This window comes from Pipistrellus kuhlii, unplaced genomic scaffold, assembly GCF_014108245.1.
Source record: "Pipistrellus kuhlii isolate mPipKuh1 unplaced genomic scaffold, mPipKuh1.p scaffold_m20_p_4, whole genome shotgun sequence".
NCBI classification, from domain to species: domain Eukaryota; kingdom Metazoa; phylum Chordata; class Mammalia; order Chiroptera; family Vespertilionidae; genus Pipistrellus; species Pipistrellus kuhlii.
The window spans coordinates 90,641,390-90,658,295 of NW_023425540.1; the positions used below are offsets into that span (position 1 = coordinate 90,641,390).

Below are 16,906 nucleotides of genomic sequence, written 5' to 3' on the forward strand. Positions count from 1 at the left end.
ATCAATTCCCTCTACTGACCTTTCCCACTTCTCACTGAGTTAGCATTTGACCTACTTGTGAAGTGCTGGCTGTAAAATCATATGTCTTCCCTAAAGGCATAAAAAAGAAAAATGCTGGCCTTTGATTCTTGAACATTTAATGGAAGCCAGCATACCCCTCACTCCAGTTCACACACTGGCAAGAGTGCATTGGATCACTAATACTAGGTTGGCTGAATCTCTGAATCTCACTCCCAGAGAACCCAAGGGAGAATTGATGGCAAATGTTTGTGCACAGAAAATCCTATGCTTTTTATTTAGATTTCAATGGAGAAATTTGACAGACAGAGTATATTCTGCATTTAGGTCAGACACCGAACCCTCTTAGTTTCAAGTTTCCAGTGGCCACCCCTTTTCCATTGCAACAAAGGAGTGGTGGTGTCCAGTTCCTAGTGTGTTTGTGGAAATCCAGGAGTGATCCAGCCCAGCTGCAGGTGTCTGGGGGAGGTGTGAAGCCTACATCCATGAGCCTGCGCAAGGGGACCCTGTGTATAAAAGTTATGCGTTCTATTTAATTCTTATGCTTCTGGTCATCCTCACAATAAAAAAATTTTTGAAGATATCAAAATTATTTTTGAAAATTCTTTAAAAATAACTAGGACTGCCTGGGACTCAGCGCCCCTATATCTCTGTTTTGAGATACCTCAGCCTATCTATTACAATGAGTGGCTGGCCCAGCTCATCCTTCCAGAACCATCCGCACACACCTAACCTGACTTGCAAAAGCCAAGATCCTGGAGGCCAATGCTGAGGAAACCAGGGCCCACCTGAACACAACTGTGGGGGAGACAGTGGGTGCATCCGCCGCTCAGATGCCACCCGGATGCCCTGAGCCTCTCCCAACACACCACTAAGGCATGCCAACTCAGAGCAGTGTGAAACCTCAGTGACTGCCCAGGAAGCTGTGCCCCTCCCCCAGGCACAGGCTCCAGTGCCCGCAGCAGGAGCTGGCCTTCCCGGACCCGTCCTCCCACCACCAGGGGCTCAGAGTGGACAGCATGAGGAGGCACCAGGAAGCAGGGAGACCGCGTGTGTGTGGCTGAGGGGGAGTTGGCACCACGAGGTTTGGGTGAACCAGGGAGGCTCTGTAAGAGACATTGACAAAAAGACATCATGGGGGAGAGTGAAAGCATTTTTGGTAGCTTTTTTCTAAAAGTACAGAAGTAAGATGAAGACTATTAAGAGCCGACCCCACTGACTGCAGTAACCCAGCTCCAAGCACCGGGCAGGGCAGATGTTCCAGCCACCATCTTCCTTAATGCTCACCAGGCCGCCATGACTTAGAGGCACATTAACTTGCCCCAAGCCACACAGCCCATTAAGTTGTGGGTGGAGTCAGTCAGGGCCAGAGTACCAGCAGGGTGCTCCATCCCACCCAATACCCACATCCCCATTGCAGACTGGAATTTTCTGGGTGCTCTAGTGTGGGGACAGATGACCATTAAGACCCAGTGAGAGCACTGGTGCTTGGACTGGAAGGGTCCTGGGTTCCATTCTGATCAAGGCCTCATGCCCAGGTTGGGGGCTCGATTCTCAGTAGGGGGCATGCAGGAGGCAACTGATTCTCATCATTGATGTTTCTATCTCTCCCTGTCCCTTCTTGGAAATCAATAAAAATATATTAAAAAAAAACAAAACAAAAAAAAACACCTGCTGGCACCCAGGCCACACAGATCTCCTCCCTTGGTGCTCCTTTAGAGCAGTGTTTCCCAACCTTCTCTCATGATGAGAATCACCTGGTGGAGTTGTTAAAACACAGATTCCCGGATCCCAACTAAGAAGTGCTAAACTAGAATTTTTGAGAACATATAGGTAAAATTGCATACCTAACTTAGTGCTCTGTATATAAAATCTGTCTTAGAGCACTAGTTAAGTATACAATTTTACCTATATGTTCCCAAAAATTCTAGTTTAGCACTTCTTAGTTGGGATCCGGGAATCTGTGTTTTAACAACTCCACGAGGTGATTCTCATCATGAGAGAAGGTTGGGAAACACTGCTTTAGAGGACCTGAGACTGCGGGCCCAGCGCTGTTGACCTGCAGAGTCCCTGGAAAGGAGGTTTCACGCTCACAGGTGAAAGCAGCCTGACAACCTGGCCACAGGCGGGCATCTCTGTCCCCTACAACGCCAGTGGCAAGATCAGTGTTCTGACGGCCGCTTAAACTAACACCAGCCACTGTGCTGCTGGAGGAGGGGAACTGAGAACACGTGTGCACGGGGCAGAAAGAGGAACTGCTGTGGGCTGACACCACTTCCTCGGCTCCCTCAGATGACTGAGGGCGGGACAGCGATGGCCTGGGGGCCGGTGCCCTGAAGCAAGCGCTTCTCACCTTCTTAGGACTTTACAGCATTGACTGGGGCTGGCTCAGGCTCAGGGCAGAGGAGCCCTCCCGTTAGGCACATTGTGGAGAGATGACCCCTCTTCTGGGAGCAAGCACCTGCTGGGCTCGGCGGAGGAGGAGGAGGACTGCTCCCCGCACACGGAACCATTTCTCTGGTCCTGAACCAACCTGGATGCGTGGTCAAGGCTAAGCACAGACCCAGAGCCCCATCCTCCAGCAAAGTGGGAACTGACACGCACCAGTGTCTCAGGACACCCACTCGTGGCCTCAGGCTGGTGCACAGCTCTCATCAAGACAGGAGCCACTCGTAAGAATTCGGCCAGTTAAGCCCTTCACCTCTGATCTGGTTATATGAGACAAAATCTACCATTTCCACTCGGAATAATCCCCACTTCTCTTACCAAGTGGCTTAAAATATCGTATTTCCACCCACAGCCCCATCACTGAGCCCTGTCTATAAAGTTCCTTTCACTATCTTCCCAATCCTGACTCTTGCCAACACCAAGTACACCTGGAGCGAGCCCAAGCAAAGAACTGAAAGGGCAAGTCATCAGAAGCAGCACGATGGCCCCACCCCTCAAACACCCACCTGCTGCCACAGAACCTGCAGGCGCAAAGCCAGGACTGGCCCTGTCAGAGACCAGGGCAAATAGGCGCCCACAGTTTTCTCCTGGGTGGGCTCAGCTGCAGACCAAATCCCCTCAATCTGACTTCATCTGAGTGCTTTACCATCAACAAGCAGTCATATTTCCTGTTGCCCTTGTACTCCGAAAGTAGCTCCACATTGAAACGGGGGCTGATTCAGCTCTATACAAGGTCTAACCTGTTCAACAATACCTATGGGCCAGCTATCTTGGAATACAAAGAGACTTAACCAAAATGAATCACACATCAAGTATTTACTGAGCACTTCCAGGAAGCAGTATCACACCTAGCCAGTCCCTAAGGGACTGTGGAGGAGAAAAATGACCCAGGACAGACTCAGCCCCCATGGAGGAAGCCCCAGGAGGAAAAGAGAGTCCACACTTACACGGTCCATAAAGAGGACTTTGTGGTCTGGGCCCAGAGTCAGAACTTGAGACAAGGAGGTAGGGGCTGGTGGGCACTGGGTCCCACTCAAGCTCAGTCCTGAGAGGGAATGTGAAGATTTCGGGGAAGGGGGGCCAGTTGTAGCCCAGCTCTCCACCTTCCCTAGCAACCCGCCCGCCCACTTCTAAAAAAGCACTCTGAGAATGTCCTTAACTCCAGCTCTCCCACATGGCTTCACTGAGCTCCCCCAGACATTCTCTCAACAGCAGCCACAGGCATTCTCCTGGTGAACTCCAAACCCTCGGAACTCCTTCCCCTAAATCTCCCCACCCAACCCCTCTCCCAGCACCACCTCTGCAAGCCCAGGTGCTCAATGAACACTAGTCCCACCCAACAGGGAATCTCCCACCAGGACCACGGGGGCTTCAGCCCTAGGACCATCTGCCAGGTATGCTTTCATTAATCTTAACTGGGAGGTCAGGGCTGAGATGTTTACCTGTGAATCAACATCCTGTTTCTCTTCCATTTTGTAATTACTAGTGTCCCACTCCTCCAAACAGCCCCTCCCATCTCCCTAATCCTCAGATTCCTCTCTAAGGGTTTAGTGACTCTCTGGACATTTTTTGTTTGTTTGTAATTTTTGTTAATCCTCACCAGAGGATAAATTTTACTTATTTTAGAGAGAGGAAGGGAGAAGGAGGGAGTGAGAAAAACATCTATCAGTTGTCTCTTGCACCAACCCCGACTGGTATGTGCCCTGACCAGGAATCAAACCCGAGACCTTTCAGTGTACAGGATGACACTTCAACCAACTGAACCACACCTGGCCAGGGCACTGGAAAGAAACTGAAGAGACAAAGTATCTTATACATTTTCTCACTCGAAATAAAAGATCCTACTCCTATATCTAATGTGAATTAGCATTACTCTTTCTAACAAATTCACATTATCTGTGACTAAAATTAACCCTTATTTACTATCAACTATTTTATTTTATGAGACAGAAACTGTAACTGCTACTTTACCTTCATGTTATAAATTTCTGTTTTACATTTTAGAAAACAAATATGGCTAAGCGGATGATAATTGGAAAAGCAACAACATAGATATATTTTGATAGATTAATTACCCTCCCTCAGAGAACTATTACAGTAAAGCATGAATTTTTAAAGTAGTCTTGAAACAGTCAAATAAAGGGCTGAATGGACTTAACTGTGCAAGCTACAGTTAACTGGCTCAGAACCAATTGTTTCAATGTTGAATAGCCAGCCATTGCCTCAAAACAACCCGAAGGACGGGAGCAATTTAAAATCTGACTCAATACACGAAACAGGAACGCAGGAGTAGCAATGCCAGTGAATGACCACTAAGACCCACTGTTTAAAAAGAAAAACAAAACAGTAAAACACACCCGCACTATAAAAGGAAAATCATAGCTCACAAAACCTATCTCTATCCTGGAGAGGACTATCATTTTCTGGGAGGTCAGTTCTCTCAGAGAACGTGCTCAAATGAGCAAAGGAGGGATCTGAGGAGCGGGGGTGGGGTGGGAGGTGGGGAGCCAGAGGGCTGGCATCCCAAACTCTGATTTCTATCCAGGGGTGGTGGTTTTGCAGTAACTCAAGAATTCTCATTTCCTGATCACAGGTCATGCCACCGAGGACGGTCTCTGGCATGCCTCTCAGACTGGAAGGATGTGAAGTTTTCTGGGAAGCCTTATGCCTGGCAAGTGCTGGGCTGGCAGGGAATGAAGCCACGTGCTATTGTATAGGCCCAACTGAACGACCCAGAAAAGTAAGAGCAAGGCTTGTGAATTCCCTGGGACAAATATAGGTAACAACTCTATTCCAATAGCCTTTTCTGAGTTTCAATCCTATACAGCTTGTATAGCTCCGGAGATATACTCTGCCTTAGCCACACAGTCTTAATAAGAGTAATCAACAAAGTAATTTACTTTCTATTACTGTCTGGAACAACAGTGTGAGCATTATATTATAGGAAGACAAGCTGCAAACCAGCTTAGAGATTCCTATCCTTTTGCTAGGGCAGTGGGAAACTAGCATAGTGAGGAAGCAGTCTGAAAAGACTTCCCCCCTGGCCCTTCCATGACGCCCCTCATCCACCCCTTACTGTGAACCACATTCCCTCTGAAACATCCCTCTGTGGACACCACCTCCCCAGAATGCTCAATGGGGTGCGTGTTGTGGCTGAAAACAAAGCACCAATTCTCCAAACGCACGTCCCTGGGAAAGGAAAACGGCAGGGTCGGCTCCTCCTGGCCCACATTAAGTCAAACGTCTGGAACGGGAAAAGCGAAGGACGCCAGGGCTCTCTGGTTCCAAACCCAGTGAGTACACTGGGACGGGGACGAGGCGGTGCTGGCACACGGGGGCCAAAGAACCCAAGGAGGAAAAGAAAGTAGATCCACTACAGTTCGGGATGTGGGAAATCTCTCGCACCGAAGAAGAGTGAAGGCTAGAGAGAAAGAGAGAGACGCAAGGCGGAGTGGCCGGGGATCCCTGAGAGTAAGTAGTCGGTGCCAAGGCGCCATCCCCTCTCCGCCCGGCCCGGAGCAGGGAGTGTGGGGAGTCGGATCGAGCGAGTGAGGAGGGGAGCGCGGCGCCCGGAGACCCGAACGGGCCTCCTCCGCACGGGGCCGGCGGTGGGCGGCGGGCCGCAGGCCAGGGCCACCGGCCCCTTCTGGCCGGCCTGCGCGGCCCTCACCTTATCCGAGTCCAGGTCGGGGTCGGCCTGGCACAATCGGTACAGGAAAGATTTCGGGTCCCGGCACAGCGTCTGCCGGGTGGTGAGAAAATACGTGCCGCCGACGTTGAGCCGGACCCACTTGGACACGCTTCCGGGGCGCTGGACCAGGGCGCCGAGCCCCACGCTGCAGCGGCGGCACAAGCCGCCCCCCAACCCCGCCCCGAAACCGCCCGGAGCCGGCTGTAGAAGCTCGCAGTGATTCTCCGCCATGATCCCAGCAAGCCCAGCCACAGCTCCCCTCCGCCGGAAGCGTCCGTCCTTTAATACCTTCCTCCGCGCTCCGTCCCGCCCACGGGTCCGCCCTGCTAAAGTGCCCGCCGGGGCGTCGCGAGGTAGACGAAAAGTTCCGGCCCGGAAAAGCCGAGGATCGCGCCCTCTTCTGGCCAAAGAAGGGAGTGACGTGGTCTGTGGGACTCACGTAGAAGCACAGAGATGTGGCCACCCCACCCCCGCCCCACTCCAGTCTTAAATACAGGTCACGACAAAGATCCACCAAAAAAGAACTACACCGGTCAGTGCCACTGTCTACGCTCTACATGCTTTTTTTATTTTAATCTTTGTTGTTGAAAGTATGACAGCCCTAGCTGGTTTTTCAGTGGTTAGAGCATTGGCCTGTGGACTGAATGGCAGGGAATTCAAATCCATCAAAAGGTTGGGTAATCCTTGGACGTGCAGGAGGCAACCAGTCAAAAGTCACATTGATGTTTCGCTCTCAGTCTCCCCCCTCCTCCCTTCCACTGTCTTTTAAAATATCAATGGACCCCTTGCTGGTTTGGCTCAGTGGATAGAGCATTGGCCTGCAGACTGAAGGATCCTGGGTTCGACCCCAGTCGGGCACATGCCCAGGTTGTGAGCTCAACCCCCAGTAGGAGCATGCAGGAGGCAAGCAATTGATTATTCTCTCTCATCATTGATTTATCTATCTCCCTTTCCCTTCCTCTCTGAAATTAATAAAAATATTTTTTAAAAATATCCAGTGAGGATTAACAAAACAAAAAAAGTATTACAGATGCCCTTCTCCCTTTTCCCCCATTGACCCCCTCCACCCTGCTCCCACCCCCTCCCCAGGCCTTCACTGCACTATTGTCTCTGTCCAGAGGTTATGCATATCCTAATATATAAAAAGTCAGGGGCTGTCACAACCAAAACAACCAGACAGACACCGAACAGCAGGCTGTGTGGGGCAACCAGGCCAATGGGAGGGGGCTCTTGGGGGTGACCAGGCTGACGGGGGGGGGGGGCAGTAGAGGGCAACCAGGCCAGCGTGGGGACAATTGGGGGAGATCAGGCCAGCAGGGGAGACAGTAAGGGGTGAACAGGCCAGCAAGCAGGGGCAGTTAGGAGTAATCAAGCTGGTGCAGGGCAGGCAGTTAGGGGTGATCAGGCAGGCAGGCAGACGAGCAGTTAGGAGCCAGCAGTCCAGGATTATGAGAGGGATGTCCAACTGCCAGTTTAGGCCAGATCCCTGGCATCCCCTGAGGGGTCCCAGATTGGAGAGGGTGCACTGGGGCTCTATTCCTATCTAATAAAAGCCCAATGTGCAAATTGTCCCCTCCAGCAGGAGTTTGGGAGAGCCGAGTCGGATTGTTCACTATGATGTGCACTGACCACCAGGGGGTGGCAATGAACATGGTGCTGGCATCAGGTGGCTATGGAGGCACTGCAGGTCGATGGGCCCCGACTGGAGCAAGACATGGCAGGATGGTGGAGCAGGTGAGCAGGCAGTGCCAGCCCAGGTGAGTGCAAGCAGAGGCCTGATTACCCTGCTGATCATCCCACAGACAGCAACCAGCATCAGTGGCAGGGGGTGGGGCTGCTGCCCAGCTCCCAGGCGCTGGCGGAGGGGGGAGGGAGAGCAGGGAGGGTAAGGGGTCAGGGGGCCTGGCCCCAATCGATGGTCCTGCAGGCAGGATGGTGAAGCACGTGAGAGGGCAAGGAGGGCAGTGCTAGGCCAAGGCAGAGTGCCAGGTAGGGCTGTTGGGCTGTGAGACTGGTGGTGCAAGCTGGGGCCCCAATCTCCACAGGCCACCTCAAGGAACCCCACCTGTACACCAGGCCTCTATATTCATATAAGTTCTGTGGTTAATGTCTTCCCGCTTCCACACCTTTTTATTGCAAGTCTACCATAGATATGCACAAAATCATCCAGCAACTACATCTAAAGCACAAGTATTTTTTAGAAAGAGGAACAGACTCATCAAATTATATGATTAAATCATTGACCAAATAGAAAACTTATATAATAAAGCCAAAAAAAAGTTGTGAAGTACCGTTTACAATAATTATTCACATTCAATGTGGTATCAATACATTCAACAACCTGGCCCCAAACATAAATTCTATCCAAATAACTTATATATTCAATTTTAAATAACACAGACTGAATTAGAGGCCAACAACAGCCAGCAAATAATCTTATATAAGAATAAAAATACAGCCGAGACCGGTTTGGCTCAATGGTTAGAGCGTCGGCTTGGGGACTGAAGGGTCCCGAGTTCGATTCAGGTCAAGGGCATGTACCTTGGTTACGGGCATATCCCCAGTAGGGGGTGTGCAAGAGGCAGCTGATCGATGACTCTCTCTCATCGATGTTTCTAACTCTCTATCTCTCTCCCTTCCTCTCTGTACAAAATCAATAAAATATATTAAAAAAAAAAAAAAAAAAAAAAAAAAGAATAAAAATACAGCCGAAACCGGTTTGGCTCAGTGGATAGAGCATCGGCCTGTGGACTGAAAGGTCCCGGGTTCGATTCAGGTCAAGGGCATGTACCTGGGTTGTGGGCACATCCCTAGTAGGGGGCGTGCAAGAGGCAGCTGATCGATGGTTCTCTCTCATTGACGTTTCTAACTCTATCTCTCTCTTTTTCTCTCTGTAAAAAATCAATAAAATATATATTTTTTTAAATATATTTTATTGATTTTTTGCAGAGAGTAAGGGAGAGAGATAGAGAGCTAGAAACATCGATGAGAGAGAACCATCGACCAGCTGTCTCCTGCACACCCCTCACCGGGGATGTGCCCTCAACCAATGTACATGCCCTTGACCAGAATCGAACCTGGGACCTTTCAGTCCACAGACCGACGCTCTACCACTGAGCCAAACCAGCTTCGGCTAAAAAATATATTTTAAAAAAAAGAATAAAAATACAAAAGTGTATATCCTAATATCATTGCATTGTTTGCTTTTCATAAGTGTTTTTGTTTTTAATCTTTGTTTTGCTTGTACATCACAGTTACAGCTACAGACCAGGTAGAGAATATCACACGTTCTAAGTGACTGCCACCAACCCTGAAAGACAACTAACAGACTATTGCCTCGTCTGATTTTGTATCAAGGAACAGGTACAGCAGCTCTAAATACTGCGGGAATTAAATTTTGCCGACGTCCAATCAAACCTATGATGGTGATAAAGGCTTTTCACCTGCAAAATGAACCCTATTCAATAGTCATTCAGCAATATGACTTGATTCACACCTGCCCAAGGACTAGGACTGTCTTCAAAGGTTTACTCAAACAACATAGAAGTTCATCGCAGTCTGGGCAAAATTTAAAAGTTAGACTAGGGGGGATTACACAGCTTAAAATGCTTCGTTTTTGTAAAAAGGTCTCTGTACATAATATCTGTTGTTCCCTCGTATTGAAGAAATGACTTACGGGGGAAATGCAGGTACACGAAGTCTTGCTCAGTGGCACACCACAGCTGTCTGAACCAGAGAGAACTGCTCTTTGCTGGAACAGCTTCCTCCCCAGACCAGTTCTCCACAGGCCGCCTGCTCACAGCCCTGCCAGCAGCCCGTGCCCCCCAGAGGCTCTGGCAGTGACTCCTGCCCTGGTTAAAGCTCTGGCCCCAGAGGCTGCCCAAGAGGCCAGGGCCACACCCACTTGAGTCACCGTCCGTCCAGGTTAGGTTTGGATGTGGAAAGGAAGAATATGGAAAAGCAGCCGAAACTGGTTTGGCTCAGTGGTAGAGCGTCGGTCTGCGGACTGAAAGGTCCCAGGTTCGATTCCGGTCAAGGGCATGTACATTGGTTGCGGGTACATTCCTGGTAGGGGGCGTGCAAGAGGCAGCTGGTCGATGTTTCTCTCTCATGGACATTCCTAGCTCTCTATCCCTCTCTCCTCTCTGTTAAAAATCAATAAAATAAAATAAAAAATGTTTTAAAAAAAATATGGAAAAGCATGTATGGCAACAGCTCCAAGAACAATACTGTCTCCAAACGCTCCTGGCGACTGCATCCTCAGTCTATGGACTGGCCCGGGAGGGGGGTTTGAGATTCAGAGGAGGGCAGGAGACCTAATTCTGGGCAATTCAGCCACAGTCTTTGGTGGAGTGATGTGCCACTGAGCATGGTACCTAGAAAAATTCTCATGCATGTTTCCCTTCAGAATCAATGAGCCCCAAACTAAAGTGGAGAAAATAAAGTATAAAACCAAATGTAGGTGGTCTGGACATGAAGACCACTACCACAGAGATGGCACTGCAGAACTTCCCTTCTCTCTGCAGAATGTAAAATTCAGAAGTGCAGCTTTGTGTCCACACGATTGGAGGCAGAGGATTCTACACTTGATTCTGTGGCAGCCCAGTCCCCAAAACACCTGGTCAGAATCAGTTGTGTGACCAAAGCTCAAGTCCAGTCCACGAGCAATGAGCCTGAGAACAGGCAATGGCCTAATTCCTGTGGCTGCCGCAGTGTGAGGTCTGTCCTGGGAGCTGCCGTATAGTCTGCTAGGAGGGAGCCCACCACCATGAGCTCCCAGTCTTAGGACATTTGGGGCTCTTGAAGTATATTATACCCCAGTGGTTCTCAACTGGGGCAATTCTGCCTCCCCACTACCTCATGGACCCTTGCCAACACCTGGAGAAATTTTGGGTTGCCATCCCAGGGAAGGGAGAATCTGTGTTACTAGCATCTATAATAGTACATAGGGGCAGGGATGCTGTAATACTCCACTGTGACAGTTTGAAAGGTGCTGAATGATCTTGTAGACTCCACCCTCGCTCCTCCAGGAATAACCCCTTCAAGTGTATGGTGACCGACCTCAAAACACTCAGTATTGCCGAAACCGGTTTGGCTCAGTGGATAGAGCGTCCGCCTGTGGACTGAAGGGTCCCAGGTTCGATTCCGGTCAAGGACATGTCCCTTGGTTGCGGGCACATCCCCAGTGGAGGATGTGCTGGAGGCAGCTGATCGATGTTTCTCTCTCATCAATGTTTCTGGCTCTCTATCCCTCTCCCTTCCTCTCTGTAAAAAATCAATAAAATATTTAAAAACAAAAACAAAACACTCAGTATTAGGGCAGCCCTGTGTTGAGCCCTGAGCTGGACAGGAGGGAGAAAGAAGCCCAAGCACAGAGATCTGCAGAGGTAGCAGTACCCAGGTTGAAAAGCCCATGTTACAAAGTGTTAATGCTGCCCTCGCTGATTTGGCTCAGTAGATAGAGTGTTGGCCTGGGGACTGAAGGGTTCCAGGTTTGATTCTGATCAAGGGCACATCCCTGAGATTTCGGGCTCGATCCCCAGTAGGGGACATGCAGAAGGCAGTCAATCAATGATACTCTTTCATCATTGATGTTTCTATCTCTCTCTCCCTCTCCCTCCTTCTCTAAAATCAATAAAATATATTTATAACAATTTTAAAAAGTTAATGCTGTTCTGGGTGACGCATAAAATATGGCAGAAGCGATGCTGTATGAAATCTGAGATTAGGCCGAAACTGGTTTGGCTCAGTGGATAGAGCGTCAGTCTGCGGACTGAAGGGTCCCAGGTTTGATTCTGGCCAAGGGCATGTGCATTGGTTGCGGGCACATCCCCAGTAGGGGGTGTGCAAGAGGCAGCTGGTTGATGTTTCTCTCTCATCGACGTTTCTAGCTCTCTATCTCTCTCCCTTCCTCTCTGTAAAAAATCAATAAAATATATTTTTTTAAAAAAAGAAAGAAAGAAAGAAAAAGAAAGAAAGAAAGAAATCTGAGATTAGGTGATAAACATCACTGCGGCCGAAACCGGTTTGGCTCAGTGGATAGAGTGTTGGTCTGAGGACTGGAAGGTCCTAGGTTCAATTCTGGTCAAGGGCATGTACATGGTTGTGGGCACATCCCTGGTGTGGGGTGTGCAGGAGGCAGCTGGCCGATGTCTCTCTCTCATCGATGTTTCTAGCTCTCTAGCTCTCTCCTCTCCCTTCCTCTCTGTAAAAAATCATTTTTTTAAAAAACATTTTTTTTAAAAAATGTTTTAAAAAAGCACATCACTGTGACTTCTTCCATTTCTCTTGAAGCATTCACTCTGGGGAAAGCCAGCTGCTGCCACGGGGTGCAGACTCCCAGACAGCCCTGTGGAGAGGCCTGCCCCCCGGGTGAGGGAGTGAGGCATCTACCAACATCCGGGTGAATGGACAACCTTGGAAGTGGATCCTCCAGCCTCAGTGGAGCTTTTAGATGACTCAGCACCGCCAACATCTTGACGGCAACCTCTTTAGAGACTCCTAACTAGAATAACCCAAGATGCCCCCGGATTCCTGCTCCTCAGAAACCACGAGATAATAGATGTTTGTTGTTCTATGCCTGTGAATTCTGGGGTAAGTCATTACACAGTGCTGCATAATTAACACACTCGCTGTGCTAAGTTAGGCAAGTTCCGTTACCACAGAACCCCATTTCCTCCCTTGTGCCGAGAGGAATGAATGAGAAATACCCGAGTTAGCACAGGTCAGGTGCAAGTACAGAGCTGGGTTTGCAGTGAGTACTCCACACAAATGGCCCATGTACATAAGGCAGCCTTCTAGCTCTTCCCCCACCCCCACCCCCCAGGATGGTTAAGGTCATCCTCCTGGCCCTTCCTAGGTGGGACTTGACCTCACAATGTCAGACCAGTCATTGCATTCTGTCCAGAGGTCACACTTCTGCCAGGAGCAGGCTCTGGGCACAGGAGGGACAGAGAAAAGCTGGAAGCTGTCCTTCCCATTCCTCCAGCCAGGATGCCCGTGAACTCCGCTGGGACAGGTGAGTACTCCTCCCCTCCTGCTCACTGTCCGGGGAAGGGCAGCCAGAGCTAACACACGGAGGGTGCGGGGGGCATTTTCTCTGTTTCCCGTGTCCATCACGGAAAACGACAGGTTCCTGAGTAAAGGAGCTTGGGATTAAGAAAATAGAGAAAGAAAGAGACAAGAGGCAGACATAGATTCATCAAGCTGGGCGCTAGGTGGGCGCCACCTCTCTGATGGAGAGGCAGTCACGCCCACCACAGACAACACAGCACATTTATTGATTTCCAAAGGGGAAGTTTAAGGTCAAAAGGAGTTTCGGGTGTGCCCAGGTCCTATTCATCGAGACCTGGGTAAGTTCCTCATTTTTTTTTTTTTTGTATCATATCAAGACCTGGGTAAGTCAAGGTCCTATTTGTTCCTCATTCCAAGCACACGGATAAAGATAAGAAATCAGTACTGATAACTGGACTCTGCCAGTGCCCTCGGGCTCAGCTGATAAGAATTAAAAGAATGTCCATGTGCCTTCTCAGGGGGCTCTCTACCCGGGGTACGCTGCCTCTCGCCAGGAGTGAGGAGCAGCCTGGCCTGGCCTGGGCTTTACACACTGGCTGCCACTGAGGCCCCACAAGAGCTGAGAACTGTCCTACCCTCCTCTGTCAGCTGCCACTCCCTGCCTTTCTGTTGCTGCTGCCTGCTCAGGGCTACCACCTTCAGGCCTCCCACCACCCCCTTCTCCACACTCCCCTTCTCTCCTCACCCCTTCCCTGAGGCTGGCTGAAACGTGGTTGGCTCCACCTGCTGCTCCACTGGCTCTAAGTGCTCTTTCTCCCTGTTCTGAGTTACTCAGGAACTGCATGGCTATGCTTTGGTGTAAGAGGCTCTAAGTTTTTCAAAAAGCTAAAGACCCCAGTTCATAGTCTGCAATTTGCTGCTTTGCCTTCACTCTTTTTCTCTGCAGAGCTTTGCCTTTTTTTTTCTTTCTTTGTTCAGTAGCTGCATAAAATTCTCCAGCAGTAAGTTACCATTCTCTTGTTGCTAAATATATTTTTGTTGTCTTTCTGTGTGTGTGTGCGTGTGTGTGTGTGTGTGTGTGTGTCACATTAAAGCCATGCTGTCACAAAGATCCTAGCACAGCTTTACATTCCCATGGGAGAGCTTCTTAGAATTTCCACAAATTTCATTAATTTTTATTTGCATCAATGTTGAAGGAACAAATAGGACCTTGACTTACCCAGGTCTTGATATGATAAATCTCATTCTTGCCGAAACCGGTTTAGCTCAGTGGATAGAGCATCGGCCTGCGGACTGAAAGGTCCCGGGTTCGATTCCGGTCAAGGGCATGTACCTTGGTTGCGGGTGCATCCCCAGTAGGGGGTGTGCAAGAGGCAGCTGGTTGATGACTCTCTCTCATCGATGTTTCTAACTCTCTATCCCTCTCTCTTCCTCTCTGTAAAAAAATCAATAAAATATATATATTTTTAAATCTCATTCTTATACCAATGTCAAGAGAAACAGTAGCCCCTGCCTCATGTCTCCCTACTCGTGTTCCACTTACTACTAGTTTCAATGTTCTTCCTGTGATTTATGTCCATCTTTCCAAACGCTATATCTGTGCTTTATCTTCATTCTTTTTACACTGCCTTTCTGTTAAAAGGGGTGAAGAGTCAGCTCACTCATACCTTCTCCGACTCCAGTTTCTACCAAGGCGGAGTTTGATAATTACCAGCTGAATCAGTGCATCTGTATTATGACTGCAAACATCACCCACAGCTGAGATGAGTGAGGTGCCTAGGAAACTATGTTTGGTCCTCTATTCCTTTTCCCCTCTTCTTTTCTGGTACACTGTTTTTCTGGGGTCTTCCTCACCTCTGACAGCTTCATTCAATTTTAATCTATTATTTTCTTTTTAAAATTTAATTTATTGATTAAGGTATTACATATGTGTCCTTATTCCCCCATTACTCCCCTCCATTCCCCCCACTCATGCCCTCACCCCCTGTTGTCTGTGTTCATTGGTTAGGCTTATATGCATGCATACAAGTCCTTTGGTTGATCTCTACCCCTGACCCCCAATCTCCCCTACCTTCCCTCTAGAACACATGTGTCAAACACAAGGCCCGCGGGCCAAATCCATCCCGCCAGGCCTTGCAATGTGGCCCGCACCGCGCTGTCATCACTGCACTCCGCTGCGTTTCCATCACAATGACAGTTTATGACTGTTCAGTAAACCATTCGGCCCGCGATTTAGGCTGGATTTTAGATTTTGGCCCCTTCTCTGATTGAGTTCGACACCCCTACTCTAGAATCTAGTCTAAGGTTTGATGGACTAATTGATGTTTCTCTGTCTCTGGATCTGTTTTTGTTCTTCACTATATTCCATAAATCAGTGAGATCATGTGATGTCTATTCTTTCTCTGACTGGCTTATTTCACTTAGCATAATGCTTTCCAGTTCCATTCATGCTGTTGCAAAAGGTAAGAACTCCTTTTTTTTACCACAGTGTAGTATTCCATTGTGTAGCCAAACCACAGTTTTTTGTGTTTTTTGTTTTGATTTTTAATATATTTTATTGATTTTTTTTATAGACAGGAAGAGAGAGGGATAGAGAGCTAGAAAAATTGATGAGAGAGAAACATCAATCAGCTGCCTCCTGCACACCCACTACTGGGAATGTGCCTGCAACCAAGGTACATGCCCTTGACTGGAATCAAACCTGGGACTCTTCAGTCCGCAGGCCAATGCTCTATCCACTGAGCCAAACCGGTTTCGACCAAACCACAGTTTCAGTGTTCTTCCTGTGATTTATGTCCATCTTTCCAAATGCTATCTCTGTGCTTTATCTTCATTCATTTTCCACTGCCTTTCTGTTAAAAGGGGTGAGGAGTCAGCTCACTCATACCTTCTCCGACTCCAGTCGATTTTCGTCTACTCATCTGCTGATGGGCACTTAGGCTGTTTCCAAATCTTAGCTATGGTGAATTGTGCTGCTATGAACATAGGGGTGCATATATCCTTTCTGATTGGTGTTTCTAGTTTCTTTCTTGGGATATATTCCTAGAAGTGAGATCACTGGGTCAAATGAGAGTTCCATTTTTAGTTTTTTGAGGAAACTCCATACTGTTCTCCACAGCGGCTGCACCAGTCTGCATTCCCACCAGCAGTGCATGAGGGTTCCTTTTTCTCCACATCCTCGACAGCACTTTTTTTTTTTGTTTGTTTTTTTTTTGGTGTGTGTGTGTGTGTGTGTGTGTGTGTTTTGGATAATGAAATAATTTAATATTATTTAGCATATAATTCAACAACATATCTAAACATGTATTGACTTAAAACAAAACAAAAATTCTAATTTTTCCAAGGAAAGGCTTAATTGAAATATAAATTTGGCCCTGGCATGTGTGGCTCAGTTGATTGGGCATAGTTCTATGCACCAAAAGGTTGATGGTTCGATTCTCATCACAGTACATGCCTAGGTTGCAAGCTGGATCCCCAGTAGGGAGTGTGGGAGTGTGCAGAAGACAGCCCATTGATATCTCTCTCCCTCTCTCTCTCTCTCTCTCTCTCTCTCTCTCTTTCTCTCCCTCTCTCTCTCTTTCTCTCTCCCTCGACAGCACTTGCTGTTTGTTGATTTAAAATATATATATTTTTTATTGATTTTTTACAGAGAGGAAGAGAGAGGGATAGAGAGTTAGAAACATCAATGAGAGAGAATCATTGATAGCTGCCTCTTGCACACTCCCTACTGGGGAT

At 48.4% G+C, this 16,906-nt stretch overlaps 1 protein-coding gene across 2 annotated transcripts in view; it reads right to left on the bottom strand.

Annotated features, from left to right (window-relative positions):
- KCTD5 (potassium channel tetramerization domain containing 5) overlaps positions 1-6,432 on the bottom strand; it is a 29,934-nt gene extending 23,502 nt beyond the window's left edge. The window contains exon 1 of one of the 2 annotated variants that reach the window (XM_036409917.2): positions 6,137-6,432. In XM_036409917.2, coding sequence (XP_036265810.1) covers positions 6,137-6,388 — 252 coding nt within the window. In that variant the 5' untranslated portion in view covers positions 6,389-6,432. The remainder of the gene's footprint in view (positions 1-6,136) is intronic. The other variant, XM_036409918.2, reaches the window with a different exon arrangement.
- Positions 6,433-16,906: the final 10,474 nt, after the last annotated feature.